The sequence below is a fragment of the Pseudophryne corroboree genome, chromosome 10 (assembly GCF_028390025.1).
Source record: "Pseudophryne corroboree isolate aPseCor3 chromosome 10, aPseCor3.hap2, whole genome shotgun sequence".
NCBI lineage: Eukaryota > Metazoa > Chordata > Amphibia > Anura > Myobatrachidae > Pseudophryne > Pseudophryne corroboree.
In genome coordinates, this window is record NC_086453.1 from 100,162,833 (window position 1) to 100,188,783 (window position 25,951).

Consider the following 25,951-nt stretch of genomic DNA (forward strand, 5'->3'; position numbering starts at 1 on the left):
GTAGCCGCCAAGGAAGAGCCCACAGACCTCGTTGAGTGGGCTTGAATAGATGTCGGCAAAGGCAGAGCCGCTGAAGTATAGGCCTGTTGAATGGTCAACCGAAGCCAACAAGCAATAGATTGCTTAGAAGCTGGCCAACCAATCTTGGAGGCATCACAAAAGGACAAACAGCGAGTCAGATTTCCAATGACGGGCCGTCCTTTTGACATACATCTTCAGAGCCCTGACCACATCCAAGGACTCAGGACCAATGGAAGCATCAGACAACATTGGAACCACAATAGGCTGATTCACATGAAAAGCAGGCACCACCTTAGGTAAAAACTGAGGACAGGTCCTAAGTTCTGCTCTGTCTTCATGAAAAATCAAATAAGGGCTCTTACAAGATTAGGCCCCTAATTCAGAGACACCCCTGGGAGACGCCAAGGCCAATAACATCACCGTTTTCCAGGTGAGAAATTTTAACTCCACCCTATTCAAAGGTTCAAACCAATCCAATTGGAAAAAGGACAGAACCACATTGAGGTCCCCACGGAGCCATGGGAGGCACAAAGGGTGGTTGTATATGAAGAACACCCTTGATGAAAGTCTGTACTTCAGGTAACATGGCAAGTTGTTTCTGAAAGAAAATAGAGCGCGCCGAAATCTGGACTTTGATGGAGCCTAAACGTAGGCCCATATCCACTCTCGCTTGCAGGAAAAGTAGAAAACGACCAATTCTAAATTTCACGGGAGACACCTTTCTACTTTCACACCAGGAAACGTACTTTTTCCAGATACGATGATAGTGTTTCGACGTAACCATCTTCTTGGTCTGGACCATGGTGGAAATAACCCTGGATGGAAGACCTTTTCTTGCTAGAATCTCCCTCTCAACTATCAAGCCGTCAAACCGCTTCCAAGCTGCTGTAAGTCTGGAAAGACAAACAGACCTTGCTGAAGAAGATCTTGGAGCCACAGTGGCCAGGGATCCTCCAGAGACATCGTCAGGAGGTCAGAGTACCATGGCCGCCGAGGCCAATCTGGGGCAATTAGGATTGCTTGAACGCTTTCCCGTTTTAGTCTTTTGAGAACCCTTGGGATTAACGGTAGTGGAGGGAACAGGTATACAAACTGGTACATCCACGGTGTCAGTATTTCAAAAGAAAAAAAGAGAGAGACTGTGTTGGGGCACGCTTAAAAAATAAAACTTAGCTTTTAATTAAAATATAATAAAATTATGGTACACACACAAACACACATATAATACTTTAAGAGAAGGTCATAAAGAATTTTTAACCTCTCTCCACTTGTATTTTTGAATCTGAGGACAGATTCTCAATTATCAATAAGAAAAAATGATGAATAGGAGTATCAATTCTCCAATTAATATAGGTATTTGAAGTGACAGGGACACCCAAGATGAAAATATCAGAAATTCAATTTCAACATAACAGAATTTTTTTTCGACATATGGCACATAGGCATTTGATATAACAATTTAGACTATGAGTTTAGTCCATTAACCAATGCCTATTGTGATAGTATATCCTGGTAAGGGTTAATCTGCTATTGCTAAGTTTCTGATCAACATTTACAGTGAAAGGAAAAAACTCTAAGTGAGTCTGTGATCAGACAAATAAATTGAAAAAAGAATATGGATGTGAAATCGGTAAGGGTCAAAGGTTGCTCCAACACTTCTGCTTTTCACATGGAGACAGAGGTATTTATTACTGCACCTAATATTCCCTAGCAGTCTCCCATCTAGGTACTAATCAGGCTCCTCACTGCTTAGCTTCCAAGATCAGGTGAGATTGGGCATAAACAGTGAGATATGGCAGTAATATCACATAGGTTGTGAATGAGAGGGTGTATGGTTATTGACATATACCAGAAAGAGTACTTCTACTGTCCATTAATGTGCACAGTCTCTCTGTTACTTTCGCATTGCAGAGAAATTATGTGACTGGCATCAGGATGAGAGAGTACTGAAAGAGCAAGATACAGGAAACATATAGGTTCAGGGCCCGTCTTCTGCTGTCCACTGTCATATAAAGATATAGCGGACAGTGGATGAGAGAGGCGGGTTACCTAGGCCTATTGAAAATTAGTGTGAAATTACACAGGTATCTTAAAGTTTCCTATGATAATAAAGCATCCAAATTCAGATATTGCATATTATAATCATAGCAGTTGAGGGCAAAAATTTGCTATTGGCGATGCCCCTAGGGTACAACAATAGAGAACAGAAATCCGCTATTGGAGATATCACGTGGACATCTGGATAATAAAATAGCTTCCAAGATCAGGCGAGATTGGTTACGCCCAATCACTGAACAAGCCACCTTCAGGTGAAACGGCCGTCTGTGTTTAGTGGTGCTGAACAGTGCACGGTTCAGCCCACTCACCTCCTGGTATCGTATATTTGACGAAATTTTGGTTATTAAATTATTTAATATTTGTTAATCTGCTATTTTATTATCCAACTATAGTGTCTGATATCCAACGTTTTCAGTGAATGCTCTTTACTCTTATTCTTACACTTCAATTTTAACTTTGTTATGTAGATGGTTAATTTATACCTACAAACCATAACACACTGTTAGAAATTTTTCTGATCACAGATGTCTATGTGATATCTCCAATAGCGGATTTCTGTTCTCTATTGTTGTACCCTAGGGGCATCGCCAATAGCAAATTTTTGCCCTCAACTGCTATGATTATAATATGCAATATCTGAATTTGGATGCTTTATTATCATAGGAAACTTTAAGATACCTGTGTAATTTCACACTAATTTTCAATAGGCCTAGGTAACCCGCCTCTCTCATCCACTGTCCGCTATATCTTTATATGACAGTGGACAGCAGAAGACGGGCCCTGAACCTATATGTTTCCTGTATCTTGCTCTTTCAGTACTCTCTCATCCTGATGCCAGTGACATAATTTCTCTGCAATGCGAAAGTAACAGAAAGACTGTGCACATTAATGGACAGTAGAAGTACTCTTTCTGGTATGTGTCAATAACCATACACCCTCTCATTCACAACCTATGTGATATTACTGCCATATCTCACTGGTTACGCCCAATCTCGCCTGATCTTGGAAGCTAAGCAGTGAGGAGCCTGATTAGTACCTAGATGGGAGACTGCTAGGGAATATTAGGTGCAGTAATAAATACCTCTGTCTCCATGTGAAAAGCAGAAGTGTTGGAGCAACCTTTGACCCTTACCGATTTCACATCCATATTCTTTTTTTCACAGACTCAGAGTTTTTTCCTTTCACTGTACATGTTGATCAGAAACTTAGCAATAGCAGATTAACCCTTACCAGGATATACTATCACAATAGGCATTGGTTAATGGACTAAATTCATAGTCTAAATTGTTATATCAAATGCCTATGTGCCATATGTCGAAAAAAAATTCTGTTATGTTGAAATTGAATTTCTGATATTTTCATCTTGGGTGTCACTGTCACTTCAAATACCTATATTAATTGGAGAATTGATACTCCTATTCATCATTTTTTTCTTATTGATAATTGAGAATCTGTCCTCAGATTAAAAAATACAAGTGGAGAGAGGTTAAAAATTCTTTATGACCTTCTCTTAAAGTATTATATGTGTGTTTGTCTGTGTACCATAATTTAATTATATTCTAATTAAAAGTTAAGTTTTATTTTTTAAGCGTGCCCCAACACAGAGTCTCTCTTTTTCTTTTGAAATACTGACACGTACTATTGACTCTGGGTGCACCACCAACAACAGTAACTCCTTGGATACAGATTTCAGGCATCTCTTATGCATATGCACTGTTGGTTCACAAGGGACAAATTCTATAAGAGCCCATTACAAAGAGATCTTTATAGTCCTGTGCGGCACCAAACTGACCTTTTTCACATCCACGGTGTCGTCAGCGCGTCCACTGCTACAGCCTGTGGATTCCTTGTTCTGGAACAGTAATGGCACAGCTTCTTGTTGAGACGAGAAGCCATCAGATCTATCTGCGGACAGCCCCACTGGAGAAGTTACTGTTGAAACACCTGGGGATGTAAGCCCCATTCCCCCGGATGGAGATCGTGCCTGCTGAGGAAGTCTGCTTCCCAGCTGTCCACTCCTGGAATGAATATGGCTGAGTTGGCCCTTGCGTTGGCCTCCACCCAGAAGAGGATTTTTGACACTTCTCGCATCGCCGCTCTGCTTCTTGTTCCCCCTTGTTGGTTTATGTACACAACCGCCGTGGCATTGTCCGATTGAACCTGGATCGCCTGACCCTTCAAGAGAGGGGAGGCTTGTTGAAGAGCATTGTAAAATCGCCCTGACTTCCAGGATGTTTATCGGTAAAGCCGATTCCTGGACTGACCATCACCCTTGGAACTGGGCCCCTTGGGTCACCGCTCCCCAGCCCCGGAGGCTGGCATCCGTTGTCAGTAGAATCCACCAGTGGATATTGAAACGTCTGCCCTCTACCAGGTGAGGAATCTGAAGCCACCATGATAGTGAAATCCGGGCTTTTGGAGACAGGGTCACTTCCTGATGCATGTGCAGGTGGGAACCCGACCATTTGTCCAGCAGATCCAGTTGAAACGGCCGGGCATGAAACCTGCTGCATTGGATTGCCTCGTAAGCAGCCACCATCTTGCCCAGTAATCTGATGCAAAGATGTATAGACACCTTGTGAGGACTGAGCACCGAGCGGACCATAGCCTGAATAGTCAAGGCCTTGTCCATCGGGAGAAACACCTTTTGAGATACCGTGTCCAGTATCATTCCCAGGAACTGAAGACGTTGGGTCGGTTCCAGGTAAGATTTCTTGAAATTGAGGATCCACCCATGATCCGTGAGGAGGCGGGTAGTCACAGCGATGCTGTGTAGCAGACGTTCCCTGGACACAGCCTTTATGAGGAGATTGGCCAAGTAGTATGTTTACTCCCATCCTGCACAGTTGCAGCATCATCTCTGCCATGACCGTCATGAAGACCCTCGGAGCTGTGGATAATCCGAAGGGTAAGGCTTGAAACTGGAAATGGTTGTCCAATATGGCGAACCTGAGGTAAGTCTGATAAGGGGGCCATATAGGAATGTGAAGGTAAGCATCCTTGACATCCAGAGACACCAGGAACTCCCCCTCCTCCAGAGCGGACACCACCATCCTCAGAGATTCCTTCTTGAATTTGAACACCCACAGATACGGGTTGAGAGACATCAGATTCAAGATGGGGTGCACTGAACCGTCTGGTTTGGGAACAACAAAAAGACTGGAGTAAAAACCCCTGGTGCATAACAGAGGAGGTACAGGAACCACCACCACCCATCTGCAAAAGTTTTTGAATAGCCTCTTGTAAGTTAACTTTTTTTTTTTATCAATAGTTTTTATTGAAAACAAGTTTTCTTTTTGCAAGGGGAAGGGGTACAGAAAGAAAGAAGGAGGGGGTACAATGAACCAAGGGAACAGGATGTAAACATGCAAATATCAAAATTCACAGAAGTTAAATATAACAATCCAATATAGATGCAATAGGAAAAATACAAAGTCATCTTGGAAAAAGATACAGATAAAGATAAACACGGGTCAAACATGAAAACATATCAATAAACAGATAATCAATAATAGACACAGGGCTAGTAAGGCACAGCCGGTGCACAGAGCGGAAGTATAAGACGAGTCAGTTAGGGGGAAGGCGAAACACCCCCTCCAGCAGTGACGTAGTCATGCCATGCTCTCCATTTCACCATTGGGGAGGAGGCCGCAGAAGAGTAAGGCATGAACTCAGTTTCCATAGTAAAATTTTATTGAATTTTGTTGGTGACTAGTGACAGAGGAGGGGGAGAAGCTTGTTTCCAACTTTGGGCCAATGCAGCCCTGGCAGCTATACAAATATGCCCCACCAGATATCTCTGATGAGGTGGTATCTCAGCAGGAAAAATGTGGAGCAGGGCCATGGCCGGAGAGGGGGTGAGGGACAGGTGTAAGACCGAATTAATCAAAGCAAATATCTCGCTCCAGAAATGTCGAAGGGAAGGACAGGACCAGAAAATATGGAAAATATGGCCTATTTCCCCACAGTTACGCCAGCAATATTTGGAACAAGATTGCCGGAATGAGTGTAGCCTATCCGGTGTTAAATATAGTCTATTAAGGAGTTTGATATGCATCTCCGTGTGATTCAAGCACTTCAAGACATTCGGTAAGAAGAAATAAAAATTTGTTCCCATTGGGCTTCAGATAGGGGAAGATCCAAGTCTTGTTCCCATTTCAGCTGCGCATTAGACTTCGTAGTAGTAAGCAAGCTGATAAGCGTCCTGTACCAAAACGAGATGTCCCCTCTACAGTCACATAGAGATACACGTGTTAAGACAACCTGGGATAACGGGTTCGGGGGGGTCACCTGTCTAGGCAAACCTTTGTACAGTGGTGAATTTGGAAATAATGCAATAATTCTCCACTGGGGAGATTATATAGAGACTGGAGTTGAGAAAACGATAGCATAACATTACCATCCATAAGGTCCCCCAAGACAGTCAAACCACAAACAAACCAGGTAGAGAGATTTAAATTAGGTATTAATTTAGCTATGGCTCGTAGTGAGATAGTAGAATATGGAAATTGATGTCCAGGCAGGCGAGTCACCAATTTATCCCAGATTTGTAAAGATGTTCTAGTGGCGGGGAGGAGGGACAATAAGCGGGGTCTAGAGTTTGGGTTTATCTTAAAAAGGTCTTCTAAGGGAAGTTCCACACTCCCAGTACGTTCAAGAGATACCCATCCCACTACAGGCGCCCCACTCAACCAGTATTTAAACTGGGCCAGCACACATGCCTCCTGGTAAAGGACCAGGTCGGGCATATCTAGCCCTCCCTTTCTACGAGGGAGAATCATTTTGGACCGAGCCAATCGGGGTGGCCGTGCCTTCCAGACATATCGTAGCATTATAGCACGACATCTATCAAGGTACGTTTTAGGGGGGAAAAAAGGTATGGGTCGGTATAAGTACATGAGTTTAGGTAAAAGTCATTTTGAAGGCTGCTAGGCGGCCAATCCACAAAATATCATAAGATAGCCAGGACTTAGTCAGGTATAAAAAACTATTAATGAGTGGAGGTAAGTTAACCTCAAAAACAGAGGCCGTAGAAGGTGGAATTTGGATCCCCAAATACTGAATTGAAGCCGAACGCCAGTTATATGGATAGTGTGATTGAAGGGTGGACACTATGGGAGCTGGGATATTAATGGGGAGAGCATCTGTCTTTGTTGTATTAATTTTATAAAAGGAAGCTGCACTATACTGTCCCAAGATAGCATGCAAACAAGGGAGGGAGGTTAGGGGGTCCGTGACAAACAGAAGGACGTCGTCCGCAAAGAGGCACAACTTGTGAGTAGTAGTGCCAATAGTCACCCCCGGGAAGCCCCCAGACATCCTAATCTTCTCAGCAAGGGGTTCTATGCCCAACGTAAATATTAAGGGAGATAGAGGGCAACCCTGTCGGGTTCCATTCGTAATAGGAAATGTATCAGAGAGGAAACCGTTACTAAATACCCGTGCAGAGGGGGAGCTATATAGAGATAAAAACGAAGAAAGAATATGGCCACTAAAACCAAACTTGTCTAGAACCGAGGACATATATTGCCAGTTCAGTCTATCAAACGCCTTCTCCGCATCTAAAGAGAGCAGGAGAAGGCCAGTGTTAGAGGGAACGATATCAATCAAGTCAAAAACCCTACGGGTATTGTCAGATGCCTGTCTACCAGGCACAAACCCAACTTGGTCGTAGGCAATGAGAGATGGCAGAAAGACATTTAAACGGAAAGCGACAAGCTTGGCAAAAATTTTAATATCACCGTTCAATAGTGCAATGGGCCTATAATTTTGAAAATGCGCTGGGTTTTTACCTGGCTTGGGTATAGTGATAATCTGAGCCTCCAGCATTTCTGTATGGAAAGCACCAAGAGAGGAGATTGAATTATACAAGGAGGTCAGGGTGGGCGATAGTTGATCACAGAGAGAAACATAAAATTAATTTATGAAGCCATCTGGACCGGGGGCTTTATTATGCGGGAGTGATTTCATTACTTGAATTACCTCGGAGGGGGTCCACGGGGCATTTAATGTCTCAAGCTGTTCCGCAGAAAGGGAGGGGAGTTTGACGTCGGCTAGGAAGGATTGTATAGAATCCGGAGTGGGTTGAAAAGTAAGGGGATCAGAAGAAAGGTTGTACAGCTTGGTATAATATCTAGCAAATTGATTCTCTATGTCATATGGATTGGACACTTTACCACCCTGAGGAGAAATCAGATGTCTAATCCTATTACGAGCCTGGAGAGCACGGAGCTTGCGAGCCAGCATTTTCCCCGGTCTATTACCAGTCAGGTAAAATTTTTGTCTCAACCTATTTAAAGCAAACTGAGTCAGTCTCATAAGGAGTTTCTGGAGTTGGCCTCGGATATCCTTTAATTCCCTACGTAGGGCCCTAGAGGGGTGGTGCTTATTCCTATCTTCAACCTCCTTAAGTTTAGATTCCAAGTCTTGTTGTTGTTGGATAGCTTGTCGTTTGAGTCTAGCACCGGCTTGGATCGCAGTGCCTCGCACAACTGGGCACACCAGAAAGTCGGGACAGAAGTATCTGAGGGGGAATTAGTTTCCATATAGAGGGAGATGCAATCATCAATCGCTTTTTTAGATATAGGGTCCGACAGCAGGTGGGCAGATAGGCGCCACGGCCGAGGGGGGGTAAATTGGTGGCAAATATTCCAAGACCATAGGAGAGGAGCATGATCGGACCAGGAAATAGGCAGAACATCCACCTGTGCTGAGTGCTGCAAAGTCCACTTATCGCAAAGAATAAGATCTATGCGAGAGTAGGAATTGTGCACTGGAGAGAAATACGTATAATCTCTCGAAGTTGGGTTCTGAACTCTCCACAAGTCATACAGGTCATATTCTGCCAGCAAATTACGGAAGGCTAGTGACGGGCCAGCCAGAGCCGCAGACATCTGGGAAGAAGACCGAGGAGATCTATTTAATTTAGGATCAAGCACTAAATTATAGTCGCCCAACATAAGCAGGGCACCCTGACGAACCCTCGCAGTAGTCAAGCAAACTTTTCTAAGGAAGGGGACTTGGTTAGAATTGGGAGCGTAGAGAGATACAATCGTAACCATCTTATCCTCCAATTTTCCAACTAGAATGATGAAACGTCCATTCTTGTCAGCTATCTGGGACAGCAGTTCAAACGAAACAGAGCTCCGATAAAGAACAGCCACTCCATTGCGCTTGAAGGGGCCATTTGTAAAAAAGCCAACTGGGTATCTCCGGTCTCTCAGAGCCGGGGGACCTGCTGACAAAATATGCGTTTCATGCAAGGCAACTATGTCAGCTCTGTGTTTATGAAAAGTGGTCAAGGCTAGCCTGCGTTTATTGGGGGAGTTCAACCCTTTAACATTCAATGAATATATTCGTTCCATTTAAAATATAGAAAAAGCAAAAACAGCTGACATCCCAAATTGGGGGTGTGGGGGGGGGGACAAACTAGGGAAAAAAGAGGAAAGGACAGGCAGGAAAAACCAAAAGGGCCCATTATATCGGGACCGCATTGCTACTGCAGGGGAAAGGTATGCAGTAGAAAAAGTATGGGGAGGTGGCGGTAGTATCACCACCCGGGGTACAAAAGGCACATGTATACCTGGAGCAATAACGTATAGCCAAACTACAAGTACCAATAAGGGTACCAACAAGCACATCAGCAAATAATGTAAGTGACTAGTGAGATACCCTGATGTGTACAGTAAGAAGAAAAAGAAAGATAAAAGCGATAGAATCAGAGGAAAATGCAGGTACACATAGTAATATAAACAGCAAATGAAGGAACCAAAAGCATACACATATATAACAGATAAACTCACGTATCCGGTATGCATTATAAGGGGGACGGAGTCCCCAACCAAACATGAAGATCAACCAGGAACTAAATTAATTGGAACATTGAATACTCAGTCAGGTCGCAGACCACTCACGAGTAAGTGGCAGGCGAGGTTTCAATGTAGAGGGCACTTTGACCGAAACATCCCAGTCATTAAGCAGCTTAACCCCAGCGTCCAAAGTGGCAACTACGTAGGAGGAATTCTCATGGGAAATCACCAATTTCACTGGGAAGCCCCATCTGTATCTAATGTCATGAGAACGTAGTGCCTCCGTGATAGGAGCTAGAGCTCTACGTTTAGAGATGGTCAGTGCCGAGAAGTCAGGAAATATTTGTATGCCTCCAAGCATATCCGAATCAGACGCAGATCTGGCAGCTTGCATTATTCGTTCCTTGGTCGTGAAGAAGTGAACACAGAGGAGAGTATCCCGAGTGTAGGAGGCGGAAACCGACCGTGGTTTCGGAAGCCGGTGAATGCGATCGATAAGAAGGTCTCTGTCGTCCGTCCCAGGTAGCAGTTTGCGGAAGAGGGACATAGCATAGTCCAGAAGTTCCGAATTGGCCACAGAGTCTGGGATACCTCGGATTTTAATATTATTTCTCCGCGACCTGTCCTCTATTTCCGCCAGTTTGTCTTTATACGTCTCCATCTCAGCTTGTTGTCGGTCATGGGCCGAAATAAGGTCATTATGAGAGGACACCAGTTCCTCCATTTTACGTTCAAGGTGGTCTGTGCGATCACCTAAAGCAGTTAGCTCCACTTTAACTTCACGGATAGCCAGAGAGAGGTCTTGAGTGAGCTCAGATTTAAAAGCCGCAAGGACTTGACACAGAGTCTTGACAGTGAGAGGATCCGTAGAATTAGAGTCCACCAAAGGGACTGATAAGGAATGGCCAGAACTCTCCTTAGGACGGTCAGGTTGGCTCGATGGGATGGAGCTCCTGGCAGGAGACGAGGAGATACGAGCCCCTTTTTGATTAGAGAAAGCCACCGGGGGCGGGAGTGCGTCCTTCATTTTTTTAGGGGGCATCGTTAGAGGGCTGAAGTAGAAGGAGTAGAAGAGTGAAACTGGAAGGCCAATGCGTCACAGGCCCTGGAGGCAGAGTAGTATGCTGGTTCCAAACAGAAGCTACTATGTATGCATGAGGACCCCGGGTATAGACGTAGAGAGGACAGAGCACATCACATCCCTATTCAAACATTATTACATGCAGAGAGATCTTTGCAGGGTCGGAGAGAAACGACAAATATGAGAGAGGCACAACAAATCCCAGCAAGGGGGTACTCACAGATCCAGTACAGGGGATTCCAGCAGGAATCGGCAGCACTACCACATAATGGAATATACACTCCAAGGGAGATGTAGTAGAAAAAGCTGGAGGAGAGCCCCAGGCAGATATCACTGGTCCTGGTTTAGCTCAGGGAGAGACAGAGCTGCAGAGATGCACAGACTGAAGAATCCAAAATGGGCGCTGGCTGTGAATGTCTCCTTCCCAGCTGGAGACAGAGGTGGATCCCAGGCCACAGGAGTAAAAGCACAAGGGCCCACGGGTCCTCGGCCTCTGGGAGCCCCCAGAGACCCCCCAGGAGTCTGCAGGGAGAGGTGGGAGCCGTCCGGCGGAGCCACGTCCCGTTTTCCCGGGTCCCGGAAGTCCGGCCCGGGTAGGCTCGAAAATTTAGTCCCCGGCTTCAGGGCAGAAGGTAGGCCGCAATCTGCAGGAGCCTCCAGGAGTGCTCCCCGATTCCGCGGACCTCACCAACCGGCCAGCGCACAGCAGCAGGAGTGGGGGAGAGGGCACCAGGCTGAAAGGAGCAGAGATAAATGTGCAGGGAGGGAGAGAAGTGCCAGGAATCCTGCAACTCAGCTGAGATATTTCCACTCACAGCAGCAGTTAGGCCACGCCCCCGTAAGTTAACTTTTGCTGCGGGTAAAGCTGGTAAGCCCGACTTGAAAAACCTGTGAGTAGGGAGCGTTTGGAATTCCAGCCGGCATCCATGGGAAATGAGGTCCCTCACCCAAGGATCCCGGCAGGACTCTGCCCACACGTGGGCGAAGTGTTGAAGGCGAGCACCTACCTGAAAGTCGCCTTGCTGCTGGGGCAAACCGTCACGCGGAGGGTTTAGCAGAAGGGGATCCGGCAGTCTGGTCCAGGGAGACGGCAGGAGCAGGTTTACGGGACTTACCACGAGATCCTCTGGAAGTGGTGGAGCCCCAACGGCCCCTGCCTCTGAACCTTACCACGCGAAAGGACTGCAAAGAGGGTCCGGTGTAAGAACGTCTAGCAGGTGACGCAGCCGACAGCAGGTAGGTAGACTTACCCGCCGTTGCTTGAGAGATCCACTTATTCAATTCGTCTCCAAACAAGGCATCACCTGTAAAGGGAAGATTTTCAACACCCTTCTTGGAATCAGCGTCCGCCGCCCATTAACGTAACCATAGAGCTCTGCGCGCTTAGACCGCCATAGCAGTAGTGCGGTCATTTATCTTACACAACTCCTTTATAGCCTCGCTCATAAAATTTGCAGCATCTTGCATGTGTTGCAGCAGAGCAACTACCTCATCTCGGGGTAGAGAGTCTAAACCATCAATAATGTTATCAGACCACTTCACCACCGCCCTGGAGATCCACCCACAAACAATTGTAGGGCGCGGTGCTGCATCAGCTGCCATATATATTGCCTTGAGTGTTGGCTCCTTTAGGGATACCGCCCCAGGGACTGGCAGCACCAATTTTTTTGATAGTCTGGATACCGAGGTATCGACAGACGGTGGTTTTTCGCATACCTTCCTATCATCCGCTGGAAGTGGGAAGGTAGATAAAAAAAAATGTAAAATTCCTCAGAGGTTTTTATCAGGATTTAAACAAGTTTCCTTGGCTAGGGACTTTAACTCCTTAGACACCGGAAAAGTAGCTGAACTCTTGGGTCTAACATTAAAATATATCTCCTCATCCGGTTCCGCCTCCGGATCTGGTATGTGAAGGACCTCCCTTATAGCAAAAATGAGGGCCTCCACCCCAGGGGACAGAAAACTGTCTTCGTCCATATCATCATCACCCACATCTGGCTGATCAGAATCAGTGTGGAAAACCTGTGGTACCAGTTCTGACAGCTTGTTACAGCATGGGTCCTGGAGGAGCAGTGTGCCTGCAGCCTTGATGATCCGCAGCAGCAAGGAAATGGTGTCTTCCCGCTGCTGGTCCCGCTCCGGGAAGCCCTGTCCCTCACAATGGCGCGCGGTCCCTCTCAATTTTATACTGGCAAAAGGAGTAAAACACTATTTCTGTACTGAATACAGTCCACACAAAGCCTTACAGACTGTGAGCACTGCGGGGCCAGCAGCCCTGAGCCAGTTTGTCCGCAGTGGGCACCGCAGCTACGGGCCTGTGACTGCCGCGCGACCTGCCGCCATTCCGCACCGGGGACCTGCTATCCGGGACCCCGATGTAACACTCACCGCACCAGTATCTTCGGCATCTGTTAGAGGGTGGCGGATAGCTGCTGGCGTGGGCACACATACTAATGCTGTGTGATCAGTACCTCAGGAGCTCAGTGTCCTGTCAGCTGAGATTACAAACCATTAACCCTCAGGAGGTTGGTTTGGTCCCCCCCTCTATGTCCCACGAAGCAAGTAGTCTGTCTGCCAAGCAGAGCTACCTGAAAATAATAAACTACATTTAAAGTAAAGAAAAAAATCTCTGGATCTCCAGAGAAGTGCACCTGGCTCCTTGGGCACATTTTTCTCAACTGAGTCTGGTAGGAGAGGCATAGAGGGGAGGAGCCAGTACACATATTCACACACTAAAAGTTTTAAAGTGCCAAGGCTCCAGTGGACCCGATCTATACCCCATGGTACTAGAGTACATGACCCCAGTGTCCACTAAGACGTAAGAGAAATACAATTTGCTTAATTTAATATTTATTTCTAAAATTTCTCAATAAGAAACTTTTGGCCTAGAGGTGCTGTGAAAATAATTCTCATTCTCTAGGGTGCCATGATTCAAAAGAGTTTGGGAACCTCTGAGCTAGAGGCATCCCTTTGGAAGAAGGTTGGTCACACTACCTCTGCACAGATTAGTAATCTGTCATGGTACGCCGACCAGGGCCCCAGAAGGGGAGCTCACATACTCTTACCCCTACTCTTGGCAGTGGCATATCTGCAGGTAGGTAACTACAACCCAAAACATAACAATAATTAATCAAGCCTGATTCTAGACAGAGAAAGAAAACCCAGAAAAAACTATGGAAGAGTGGCTCTATATACCTTCCAGGTGTGCGTTCCATTCTTGCGGGGAGAGGGGTGGAATGTACGTTGTCATGGAGGAGGAAGTAAAAACCTGAATAATACAGTTTTATCTGGCTGCCTGAAAAGCTGTATAGCTCCACTTCCAAACGGCGTAAAAAATAACCAAAAGTAGAACATGGTTTTGTCACAGCCTAAATTCTGAGACTATGTAGTTATCAGCTGCCCTTTGCTCTGTAAGATACCACAGGTGGCAACCAGTCATTCTTGCTAGTATCAAATATAGTAAAATGCTATAAAAGTGACAGCAGGAACCAATTACACGTGCCGTTCTTTAGAAACTGGAAAAAAACAAACATATAGCAACTCTTAGTTTACAGGTCATGCTCTATAGGTGCAGAATCTAAGCAGATTGTTGTATAATCTATTTTTATAAAATTGGAGCCTGATTTAAATGACATTTTGCGCGATGACCTAATTATGGCTGTGGTGCATGCAAATGACACCTAAAGGTGCCCGGTGCACCCCCTAGCTGTCACTGCACGGCTCCGTGCCCATAACATGCACTCAGGCAGCAGGAGTGAAGAGGAATGGAAACAATGGAGGGTAAGTATTAGGCTAGGGCCACATATAGCTGCCAAACGGGTCCCGCTGAATGGGAGCCGCTGGGCTGGGAGGGGGGTTCTGTGCTCACACGGATCCTGTTCTGCGGAATCCCGCAGAACAGGATCCGGCCAGTGACACAGATGTCTGTGTTCACACTGAAATCCCTTGTCCTGCCGTCCGGCCCAACTGCAGCATGCTGCGGTTGGATCCGGCGGCGGCGGGACTGTAGCACATGCGTGGGCGCGTGCAGTCTCCTTCCGGCCAAGCGGCCCTACCCTTAGTGTTGGGATGGGTGGAAATGCGAAGAGTAGGCTGGGAAGGGGAGGGTGAGACGGGGTGGCAGCCTGGCTTAGTGTAACCCAGCAGATGCCACGACCAGAACTACTAGTGTAGCATATAGTAGGACTGTGGTGCCATTATTTAAAACCAGTATTCACTTTGGTATTTGGGCAAATATGATTTTTTTTTTTTTTTTTTAACCAATATTCTGGTTTTAGTCAAGCCTCTTCATTTTATGCTGGTTTTCAGTAATCGCTAAATAGGAACTTAATTTATTTTATGCATGATTTTGAATGTCATTTACTTAAACATCATCACTGATTCCGGTCTATGGTACCTGTATCACAAGTAAAAGTATTGTTAGGTGTCTCTCGTTAGTTGGTCCAATAAGCTTCAGCACAAAGTTTATTAGAGTCATGTTACTTATTTCCATGAATTCTCCTTCTTCACCCTGCTGTCGCCTGACATCAACCACGTGAAGAGCTTCGGTAACCTACATGATCATGATAGAGAGGCAGGCACGTCATTTGGTTTCAAAGTTCTGACAAGTGTTTAAAACTAAATTGGAATTTCCGGGTACCTTTATAACAAGAGCTCCAATTTCTGACAGATCTTTCGTTTTGAATTTGCTGTAACTCATGTTCAGTTTTCCAGTACGGGGATCCAACCTACAGAGATGAACAGACACATTGCCGAACTGCTTAGAAAGCTGCTTACAGTATAAAATAAAGTCCCAAATATATGTTTTACATCAGAGACTTAAGGGCCGATATATCAAACTTTTTAAAGGGGACATGTGGAGAAGTTGCTATGAGCAACCAGAGTCTAGCTAGCATTTTATACAATGTACTAAATAAATAATAGCTAAAATCTGATTGGTTTCTAAGAGCAACATCTCCACATGTCCTCTTTAGAAAGTTTGGTACACTAACCCCCAAGTTCTGTGTCTAAGGGGGACATGTACTAAGCAGTGATAAAAGTGGAGAAGTGAGCCAACGGAGAAGTGGCCCATGGCAACCAATCAGCTGCTCTGTATACTTTTATAGTATGCAAATTATAAATGTTCCATCAATGCTGATTGGTTGCCATGGTCCACTTCTCCACTGGCTCATTTCTCCACTTTTATCACTGCTTAGTACATGTCCCCCAAACAGTGGTAAATGGAGAAACACAGTGGGACTGTTTCTGAGTCGGAAGCAAAGAGAAGTAACTGTGGGGCGGATTTATTAAGCTCAGTGAAGTGATAAAGTGGAAGGTGTTAAAGGACCAGCCAATCAGCTCCTAACTTCCATGTCACAGGCTGGGTTTGAAAAATGACAGTTAGGAGCTGACTGGCTGGTCCTTTTAACACCTTCCACTTCATCACTTCACCAGGCTTAATAAATCTGCCCCTGTGCACCTGGACAAACCATGCTGCAAAGCAAGGGGAGCAAATACATTTGTTTTGCATGTTGCCTACAAATACTGGACAGCTTTATTTTTACACTGCAAGTTAGATATCAGTTTGGACACGCTCCCCTCAAATCTGTATCTCTGCACATTATAAAGCCGATCACCCACAATGCAGCATGGTTTTGCCAAGATGCCAAGTTACTCGCTTTCTTGCTTCGCTCCCAGTGTGTGCAATTACCTTGGTAGCCGATGGCGTGGACATGGGATTATGTGCAGTAACTGAGGCAGGGAATATAGGAAGTTCAAAATTTGCGGGATGAAGAACAGCAGCATGGTTTTGCTGAAGTGCCCAATGATGCCAACCACAGCAAACGTCATTCCCGCAAAGTAGCAAAAGGTATCACCAACAAAGACACTGGATGGGTACCTGTTAAAAAGAAGGCAGATACAAGCCTGCAATTGCAGTGATGACAATGGATTGCAATACAGTAACAGTTTCTTGTAAGCGATAGTTAAAAATCTAAGTGACATTTTACACGGAACAGTTTGTCTCTGTAACGTGGCCAGCAGCAGGTTGATCCCAGGGATCAGTCCAAGCAAATTTTTTCACTGGGGAAATAGCATGTCAGCATATCTAGTGGTTCCCATCACATATGTATACAGCATTGGCTCATTTGGCCAATACTGCAGCATGTGGCCAGTTTCCAGACCGAATAGCACACACTCTAGTGGGTAAATTTACTAAGATGGGAGTTCTATTTAAAATGGGATGTTGCCCATAGCAACCAATCAGATTCCAGGTATTATCTTCTAGAAGGTGCTAGATAAATGAGAAGTAGAATCTGATTGGTTGCTATAGGCAACATCCCATCTTAAATAGAACTCCCATCTTAGTAAATTTACCCCTAGGTCTATTCATGAAGCAGTGAAAAGAAAGAAGTGAGCCAGTGGAGAAGTTGCCCATGACAACCAATCAGCTGCTCTGTATGATTTTATAGTATGCAAATTATAAATGTTACTTCAATGCTGATTAATTCTTTTCCACTGGCTCACTTCTCCACAGTTTTCACTGCTTCACAAATCCCTAAGGGGTCTATTCATGAAGCAGTGAAAAGAGAAGAGATGTGAGCCTATGGAGAAGTTGCCCATTTCAACCAATTAGCTGCTCTATACAATTGTATAGTATGCAAATTATAAATGTTACTTCAATGCTGATTGGTCGCCATGGGCAACTTCTCCACTGGCTTACTTCTCCACATTTTTCACTGCTTCATAAATTGACCCCTGTCTACCAGTCAGTCAAGGGAGAGATTTCTCATTATGCTGCACCCTGATGTACCCACGCTTTGGCACCAATCTCTGTCAGTGTTATGGGGTCCGCATGGAAATATTAATCCAGTGTCTACACAAGATGTGGGAGTGGGGTAAAACTTTTTAGGGTATGTTACCAGTATGGCGGCCATCTTGAAGTCGGCCATCTGGATGCAACTTTTTTTAATTGGGATAGTGACACATCAAACATGCAGTATTTTGTAAGAAAAACAATGGTGTTCTTCGTTTTAATGTATCTATATTCATTCTCTAGTCTAAGGGTTTGTCTCTGACCTGTATCTGTAGTTCTGTTTACCTCACCATTGATGAAGAAATTTGCCTCATCACTTTACAATACCTGGTGTGGGAAATGTTTTCCCCCACTCCCATCTCATATGTGTAGACACTGGATTAATATTTCCTCACTCATTTCCTTTTTATAAGGGTGTTTCCACACTTATGGACCACCCTGTAGTAAAGCGTACCCCCTCCTGTTAAATAACAGGGATCTATCTCCTGACTTCTTACATACTTAGAATATGCCATATATATTTTACATAAGCAAATAAAAGACGGAGCACACATTTCATTGGAACAGAATGTAATGCTCTATATTAAATATCACTTAGCTCCGTGGTGTGCGCAATCTACTAACCCAATTAAACTATTTATGTCACCTACCCATGGTACTGAAAACTCGGCTTCTGGTCTTACCAGTTATGGTACAGCAATCCCAGGGTGGTGAAGAAGAATGGAATAATAAAGTACAAGGAAAACAGATGATCATCTCTGCAGTCACCTAGCAAACAGAAGGGCACACGTGTGGCTATTGTGTATTCACTGGGAAGAGGATTATTTATTACACAAACATTCATGCATTTTATAAAACAGAATAAGGGAAATATTTTATTAAATAAAGTAACTACAAAACAGAATAAAAGGCTTGAGAACATTATTTGTTGCTAGTTAATGCATGTATAAAATAAAGGAACATGAATGTATGGTGAAATATATATAAAGACACACAGGAAATTCAACCCACTCACCATTCAATTCTGCAGTGTTGAAGATTATTATAGAACCTGCTATGATCAAAGACTGACCAGCCTCCAGTCCATTGATTCCTGCTAGAATGTTAATGGCATTGGTACAGAAGACAGCCAGCATCCCCATATATACATAGTACAGGATGCCTGTGGGAAAAACAAATATATAAAATAAAAGTGTACAGACACAATGGCCACGATTAAGAGTTGAACATAAAGCAGAGGCATTTGCAGCAGTTTGCGCTGTGCATGGGTACGAGGGCTCCTGATTCAAAGGTACGCATCTCTGTGGGCTACTCAGTCATGTGGGGCAAGATAGCGGCATCTATGGAAGTGCAAATGTTTGCACTGGGCATTGCGAGGCGTTGGATGGATCCAGGACTTTCCTTACTATGCCTGAGTTTGGCATATTGTGCTCCAAGTTTTGCACTTAAGGACACCAATAAAATTTGCAGGATGGGATTACTTAATTTTAAGAGCAGGGTGGACTGGATTTACATGGGAGCTTCTGTCTTTTCTCCCCCCCAAAAAAACCCTTTATTTCCCTGAGGTCCCAGAGACCAGATCTAGTCCCAATACATAGAACCGGATGCACTTTGCACCTTGCAGATACAAAAAGATATATTTGTAAATGCTCCGACAAAAAAAAAAAAAAAAAATGGCACTTCTAATAAAGGAAGTCCAAATGCCTCCTTACGTGTTACAAACACAGGGTAAGTATTGTACATTAGGACTAACATGATAGATCAGTAGGTGCATCTGCTCATTAAAAAACGCACTGCAAATAAGAAGAGATCTACAGTTTGTAAGTTACCTTTAGTATCTGCACAAAAACTGAAGGGCAACAAGCCGCCTAAGCTGTACAGAAGAGGTTTAGGGATCGATACAATTAGCATCTCAGCCACAACATCACATAGCATCCAGCAAACATCACTACATATTCCTAATGCCACACAGAGATACGCAGGAATAGAGCATGTCATTGGCAGCCAGACATTGCAGGACGTTCAGTGACACATAACTACTAATGGAATTACTCCTTGTATATTTTAGCATTGCCTTAACCTTGGTAATGGACACTAGTTACCTTTCTATGCAGCGGAGTTCACTCACCCAGATCCACATGAAGCCCCAGAAGTGGCCGGAATGGCTTAGGCACTACAATGGTCGTATTGCCAAACGTTGTGAAGTAAACCATGAGCAGCGGAAGGGAAGCTGCCGTAGGCAACAGCAATTTATGTCGCCAGCGGAGGTTCAGAACATCATCGGCAAAACCGAGAAAGATCATACAGCAGATGGCAAGTAATGAGCCAATGAGGGAGACAAACTGGAAGAGACAGATGGGAGATGAAACAATATGGGACAGAGAGGCAAGTAACTGCAATATGTATGCGTATTCACACAGATGTGGAACTGAGAAAAAATAAGATTTTAAACCTACCAGTAAATCTTTTTCTCGTAGTCCGTAGAGGATGCTGGGGACTCCGTAAGGACCATGGGGATAGACGGGCTCCGCAGGAGACATGGGCACTTTAAGAAAGACTTTAGATCTGGTGTGCACTGGCTCCTCCCTCTATGCCCCTCCTGTAGACCTCAGTTAGAGAAACTGTGCCCAGAGGAGACGGACAGTACGAGGAAAGGATTTTTGTTAATCCAAGGGCAAGATTCATACCAGCCACACCAATCACACCATATAACTTGTGATATACTATCCAGTTAACAGTATGAAAACGACATATCATCAGTGCAAGACCGATGAGACTATAACATAACCCTTATGTAAGCAATAACTATATACAAGTCTTGCAGAAGTAGTCCGCACTTGGGACGGGCGCCCAGCATCCTCTACGGACTACGAGAAAAAGATTTACCGGTAGGTTTAAAATCTTACTTTCTCTTACGTCCTAAAGGATGCTGGGGACTCCGTAAGGATCATGGGGATTATACCAAAGCTCCCAAACGGGCGGGAGAGTGCGGATGACTCTGCAGCACCGATTGAGCAAACAGGAGGTCCTCCTCAGCCAGGGTATCAAACTTATAGAACTTTGCAAAGGAGTTTGAACCCGACCAAGTAGTAGCTCGGCACAGCTGTAACGCCGAGACGCCTCGGGCAGCCGCCCAAGAAGAGCCCACCTTCCTAGTGGAATGGGCCTTGACCGATTTAGGTAACGGCAATCCCGCCGTAGAATGCGCCTGCTGAATCGTGTTACAGATCCAGCGAGCAATAGTCTACTTTGAAGCAGGGGCACCAATCTTGTTGGTTGCATACTGTACATGACAAATAGTGCTTCTGTTTTTCTGACTGTTGCAGATCTGGCCACGTAAATTTTCAAAGCCCTGACCACATCAAGGGACTCGGGATCCTCCAAGTCACGCGTAGCCACAGGCACTACAATAGTTCATATGAAAGGATGAAACCACTTTTGGCAGGAATTGAGGACGGGTCCGCAATTCCGCTCTATCCATATGGAAAACCAGATAGGGGCTTTTATGTGATAAAGCCGCTAATTCCGACACTCGCCTAGCCGAAGCCAAGGCTAATAACATGACCACCTTCCAAGTGAGATTTTTCAACTCCACCGTTTTAAGTGGTTCAAACCAGTGTGACGTAATGAAACTTAACACCACGTTAAGGTCCCAAGGCGTCACCGGAGGTACAAAAGGAGGCTGAATATGCAGTACTTCCTTCACAAAAGTTTGTACTTCAGGGAGAGAGGCCAATTCCTTTTGAAAGAAAATGGATAAGGCCGAAATCTGAACCTTAATAGATCCTAATTTTAGGCCGAAATTCACTCCAGTGTGCAGGAAGCGAAGGAAACGGCCCAGATGGAATTCTTCCGTAGGAGCATTCCTGGCCTCACACCAAGAAACATATATGTTCGCCATATACGGTGATAATGTTTAGATGTCATGTCCTAGCCTTTATTAGCGTAGGAATGACCTCATCCGGAATACCCTTTTCCGCTAGGATCCGGCGTTCAACCGCCATGCCATCCAGCGCAGCCGCGGTAAGTCTTGGAATAGACAGGGCCCCTGTTGCAACAGGTCCTGTCTTAGAGGAAGAGGCCACAGATCTTCTGTGAGCATCTCCTGCAGATCCGGATACCAGGTCCTTCGTGGCCAATCTGGAACAATGAGGATTGTTCTCACTCCTCTTTTTCTTATTATTCTCAACACCTTGGGTATGAGAGGAAGAGGGGGAAATACATAGACCGACTGGAACACCCACGGTGTCACTAGGGCTTCTACAGCTACTGCCTGAGGGTCTCTTGACCTGGTGCAATACCTCTGTAGCTTCTTGTTGAGGCGGGACGCCATCATGTCTATCTGTGGCACTTCCCACTGACTTGCAATCTGTGCGAAGGCTTCCTAAAGAAGTCCTCTCTTGGATGCAGGTCGTGTTTGCTGAGGAAGTCTGCTTCTCAGTTGTCCACTCCCGGAATGAACTGCTGAAAATGCGCTTACATGATTTTCCGCCCAGCGGAGAATCCTGGTGGCTTCTGCCATTTCTACTCTGCTCTTTGTGCCGCCTTGGCGGTTTACATGAGCCACTGCGGTGATGTTGTCTGACTGGATCAGAATCGGTAGGTCGCGAAGCAATGTTTCCGCTTGCCGAAGGGCGTTGTATATGGCCCTCAGCTCCAGGATGTTGATTGGAATACAAGTTTTTTGACTTGACCCAAAGACCTTGGAAGTTTCTTCCCTGTGTGACTGCTCCCCCACCTCGGAGGCTCGCGTCCGTGGCTACCAGAATCCAGTCCTGGATGGCGAACCTGTGACCCTGCAGAAGGTGAGCACTCTGCAGCCACCATAGGAGAGACACCCTGGCCCTAGGGGACAAAGTGATTAACTGATGCATCTGTAGATGTGATCCGGACCACTTGTCCCGTAGATCCCATTGGAAAGTCCTCGCATGGAACCTAGATGCCACCATCTTTCCCAGGACCCGAGTGCAGTGATGCACTGACACCTGTTTTGGCTTTAATAGGTTTTTTACCAGAGTCCTTAGTTACTGGGCCTTCTCTATCGGAAGATAAACCCATTTCTGGTCCGTATTCAGAATCATACCCAAGAAGGGCAGACGAGTCATAGGAACCAACTGTGACTTCGCGATATTGAGAATCCAGCCGAGTTGCTGTGACACCTTCAGCGAAAGTGACACGCTGTTCAACAACTGCTCTTTTGATCTCGCCCTTATTAGGAGATCGTCCCAGTATGGGATAATTGTGACTCCTTGCTTGCGTAGGTGCACCATCATTTCCGCCAATTACCCTGAAATTGGTAATGACAATACTGTACCGTAATTCTCAGGTACGCCTGATGGGGTGGATAAATGGGAACATGAAGGTATGCAGCCTTTATGTCTAGATACACCATAAAATCCCCCCCTTCCAGGCTGGCGATGATCGCTCTGAGCGATTCCACCTTGAATTTGAACCTTTTCAAGTATAGGTTCAGAGATTTTAATTTTAAAATAGGTCTGACCGAACCGTCCGGTTTCGGGACTACAGCCAAGGTTGAGTAATATCCCCTTCCTTGTTGATGGAGGGGAACCTTGAGCACCACCTGTTGGAGATACAATGTGTGAATTGTATTTAATATTAACTCCCTTTCTGGGGGAGAAGCCGGTAGGGCCGATAAGGAAAACCAGCAAGGAGGCACCTCTTCGAAATCCAGCTTGTAACCCTGAGAAACAATTTCTATTGCTATCCACCTGTGAGTGAACTCAGATGTGGCTGAAGAGTCGAAGACGTGCTCCCCCTGGGGCGGACTCCCTTAGCGGATCCCTAGCGTCATGCGGTGGATTTAGTAGAGGCCGGGGAGGACTTCTGTTCCTGGGAACTACCTGTGCCCTGCGCCCTTACCTCTGGTAAGAAAGGACGCTCCTCGTACTTTCTTGTTTTTCTGCGACCGAAAGGACTGCATTTGATAATGTCGTGCTGTGAGGGAATATAAGGCAAAAGATCAGATTTACCAGCTATAGCTGTGGAGACCAGGTCCGAGAGCCCTTCTCCACACAATTCCTCACCCTTGTAAGCTAAAACCTCCATATGCCTTTTTTAGTCGGCATCACCTGTCCATTGCATGTTCCACAGGACATGTCTAGCAGAAATTGACATAGCATTGACTCTAGAACCCAGTAGACCAATGTCTCTTTGAGCATGTCTTATATATAAGACAGCATCTTTTATATATCCTAGGGTCAATAACATGGTATCCTTATCTAGGGTTTCAATCTCCGCTGATAAGGTATCTGTCCACGCTGCTACAGCGCTATAAACCCATGCCGACACAATCGCCGGTCTGAGTAGTGTACCAGAATGTGTGTAAATGGACTTCAAAGTACTTTTCTGCACGCTATCTGCAGGATCCCTGAGGGTAGCTGTATCTTGGTATGTCAGCGCTACCTTTTGGGTAAACGTGTCAACGCCTTGTCCACCCTAGGGGAGGATTCCCATCGTATCCTGGCCCTAGCAGGGAAAAGATACGCCATGAGAATTCTTTTGGGAAACTGCAGTTTCTTGTCTGGAGATTCCCGCTCTTTTTCACACAATTCATTTGGTTCATGAGAGGGGGGAAATGTTATCTCAGCTTTCTTCCCCTTAAACATGTGTACCCTCGTGTCAGGGAGAGATGGGTCATCAGTGATATGCAAAACATCTTTTATTACAATAATCATATATTGAATACTTTTCTGACAGTTTTGGCTGTAACTTTGCATCATCGTAGTCGACACTGGAGTCAGACTCCGTGTCTGTATCAGTGTCTATTAATTTGGATAGTAGGCGTTTTGAGACTCTGAAGGTCCCTGCGACATAGGGACAGACATGGGTTGATTCCCTGTCTGTTCTCTAATCTTTTGTGCAATAAATTTACCTCAGCACTTAATTCCACATATCCAGTCAGGTATCGGCGTTGTCGACGGAGACACCACACACATTTGCTCCATCTCCTCCTTAGAAGAGCCTTTTACCTCAGACATGTCGACACACACGTACCGACACACCACACACTCAGGGAATCCTCTTATCTGAAGACAGTTCCCCCACAAGGCCCTTTGGAGAGACAGAGAGAGAGTATGCCAGCACACACCCAGCGCTAATACCCCAGGAAAAAACACACAATGTGTTTACCCAGTAACGCTTTAATACTATTATTTGCTGCCAATTTTGTGCCCCCCCCCCTCTTTTCTGAAACCCCCTTTCACCGTGGATAAGCAGGGGAGAGTCCGGGGAGCTTCCTCTCAGCTGTGCGCTGGAGAAAATGGTGCTGGTGAGTGCTGAGGGAGAAGCCCCGCCCCCTCGGCGGCGGGCTTCTGTCCCGCTTAAATATAATAAAAACTGGCGGGGGCTCTTTATATATACAGTGCCTAGCTATATATATATATCTCTCTTTTGCCAGAAATTAGGTTTATATTGCTGCCCAGGGCGCCCCCCCCCTGCGCCCTGCACCCTTACAGTGACTGCCCTGTGTGAGAGCAATGGCGCACAGCTGCACTGCTGTGCGTTACCTCAGTGAAGATCATGAAGTCTTCTACCGCCTCTGAAGTCTTCTTTTCTTCTCATACTCACCCGGCTTCTATCTTCCGGCTTTGTGAGGAGGACGGCGGCGTGGCTCCGGGACGAACTCCAGGGTGAGACCTGTGTTCTGACTCCCTCTGGAGCTAATGGTGTCCAATAGCCTAAGAAGCAGAGCCTTGAAACTCACAGAAGTAGGTCTGCTTCTCTCCCCTCAGTCCCTCGATGCAGGGAGTCTGTTGCCAGCAGGCTCCCTGAAAATAAAAAACCTAACAAATATACTTTCTGTCAGAAAGCTCAGGAGAGCTCTCTGAAAAGCACCCAGTCTCCACTGGGCACAGTATCAAACTGAGGTCTGGAGGAGGGGCATAGAGGGAGGAGCCAGTGCACACCAGATCTTAAAGTGCCCATGTCTCCTGCGGAGCCCGTCTATCCCCATGGTCCTTACGGAGTCCCCAGCATCCTCTAGGACGTAAGAGAAAGAAAATACATATACAACTAAGAAGGGAGATGTACAGTAGCAAAGCTTGGAGAGAGATAAAGTATCAACCAATCAGCTTCTACTTGTCATTTTTAAACACAGCCTTTAAAAGCTGATTGTTTGGTACTTTATCTCTCTCCAAGCCTTGTTAAATCTCCCCCAAGGTGAGCAATGGA

At 45.5% G+C, this 25,951-nt stretch overlaps 1 protein-coding gene and 2 pseudogenes across 1 annotated transcript in view; 1 reads left to right on the top strand and 2 right to left on the bottom strand.

Annotated features, from left to right (window-relative positions):
- Nucleotides 1-25,951, bottom strand: part of DPAGT1 (dolichyl-phosphate N-acetylglucosaminephosphotransferase 1) — a 38,315-nt gene that overhangs the window by 4,841 nt on the left and 7,523 nt on the right. Inside the window, exons 3-8 of the mRNA XM_063942645.1 lie at nucleotides 19,890-20,103; nucleotides 18,777-18,923; nucleotides 18,445-18,529; nucleotides 16,658-16,846; nucleotides 15,608-15,695; nucleotides 15,365-15,520 (exon numbers count right to left, since the gene is read on the bottom strand). Coding sequence (XP_063798715.1) covers nucleotides 15,365-15,520; nucleotides 15,608-15,695; nucleotides 16,658-16,846; nucleotides 18,445-18,529; nucleotides 18,777-18,923; nucleotides 19,890-20,103 — 879 coding nt within the window. The remainder of the gene's footprint in view (nucleotides 1-15,364; nucleotides 15,521-15,607; nucleotides 15,696-16,657; nucleotides 16,847-18,444; nucleotides 18,530-18,776; nucleotides 18,924-19,889; nucleotides 20,104-25,951) is intronic.
- On the bottom strand, nucleotides 1,707-1,825 carry LOC134967395 (5S ribosomal RNA; annotated as a pseudogene).
- On the top strand, nucleotides 3,038-3,156 carry LOC134967232 (5S ribosomal RNA; annotated as a pseudogene).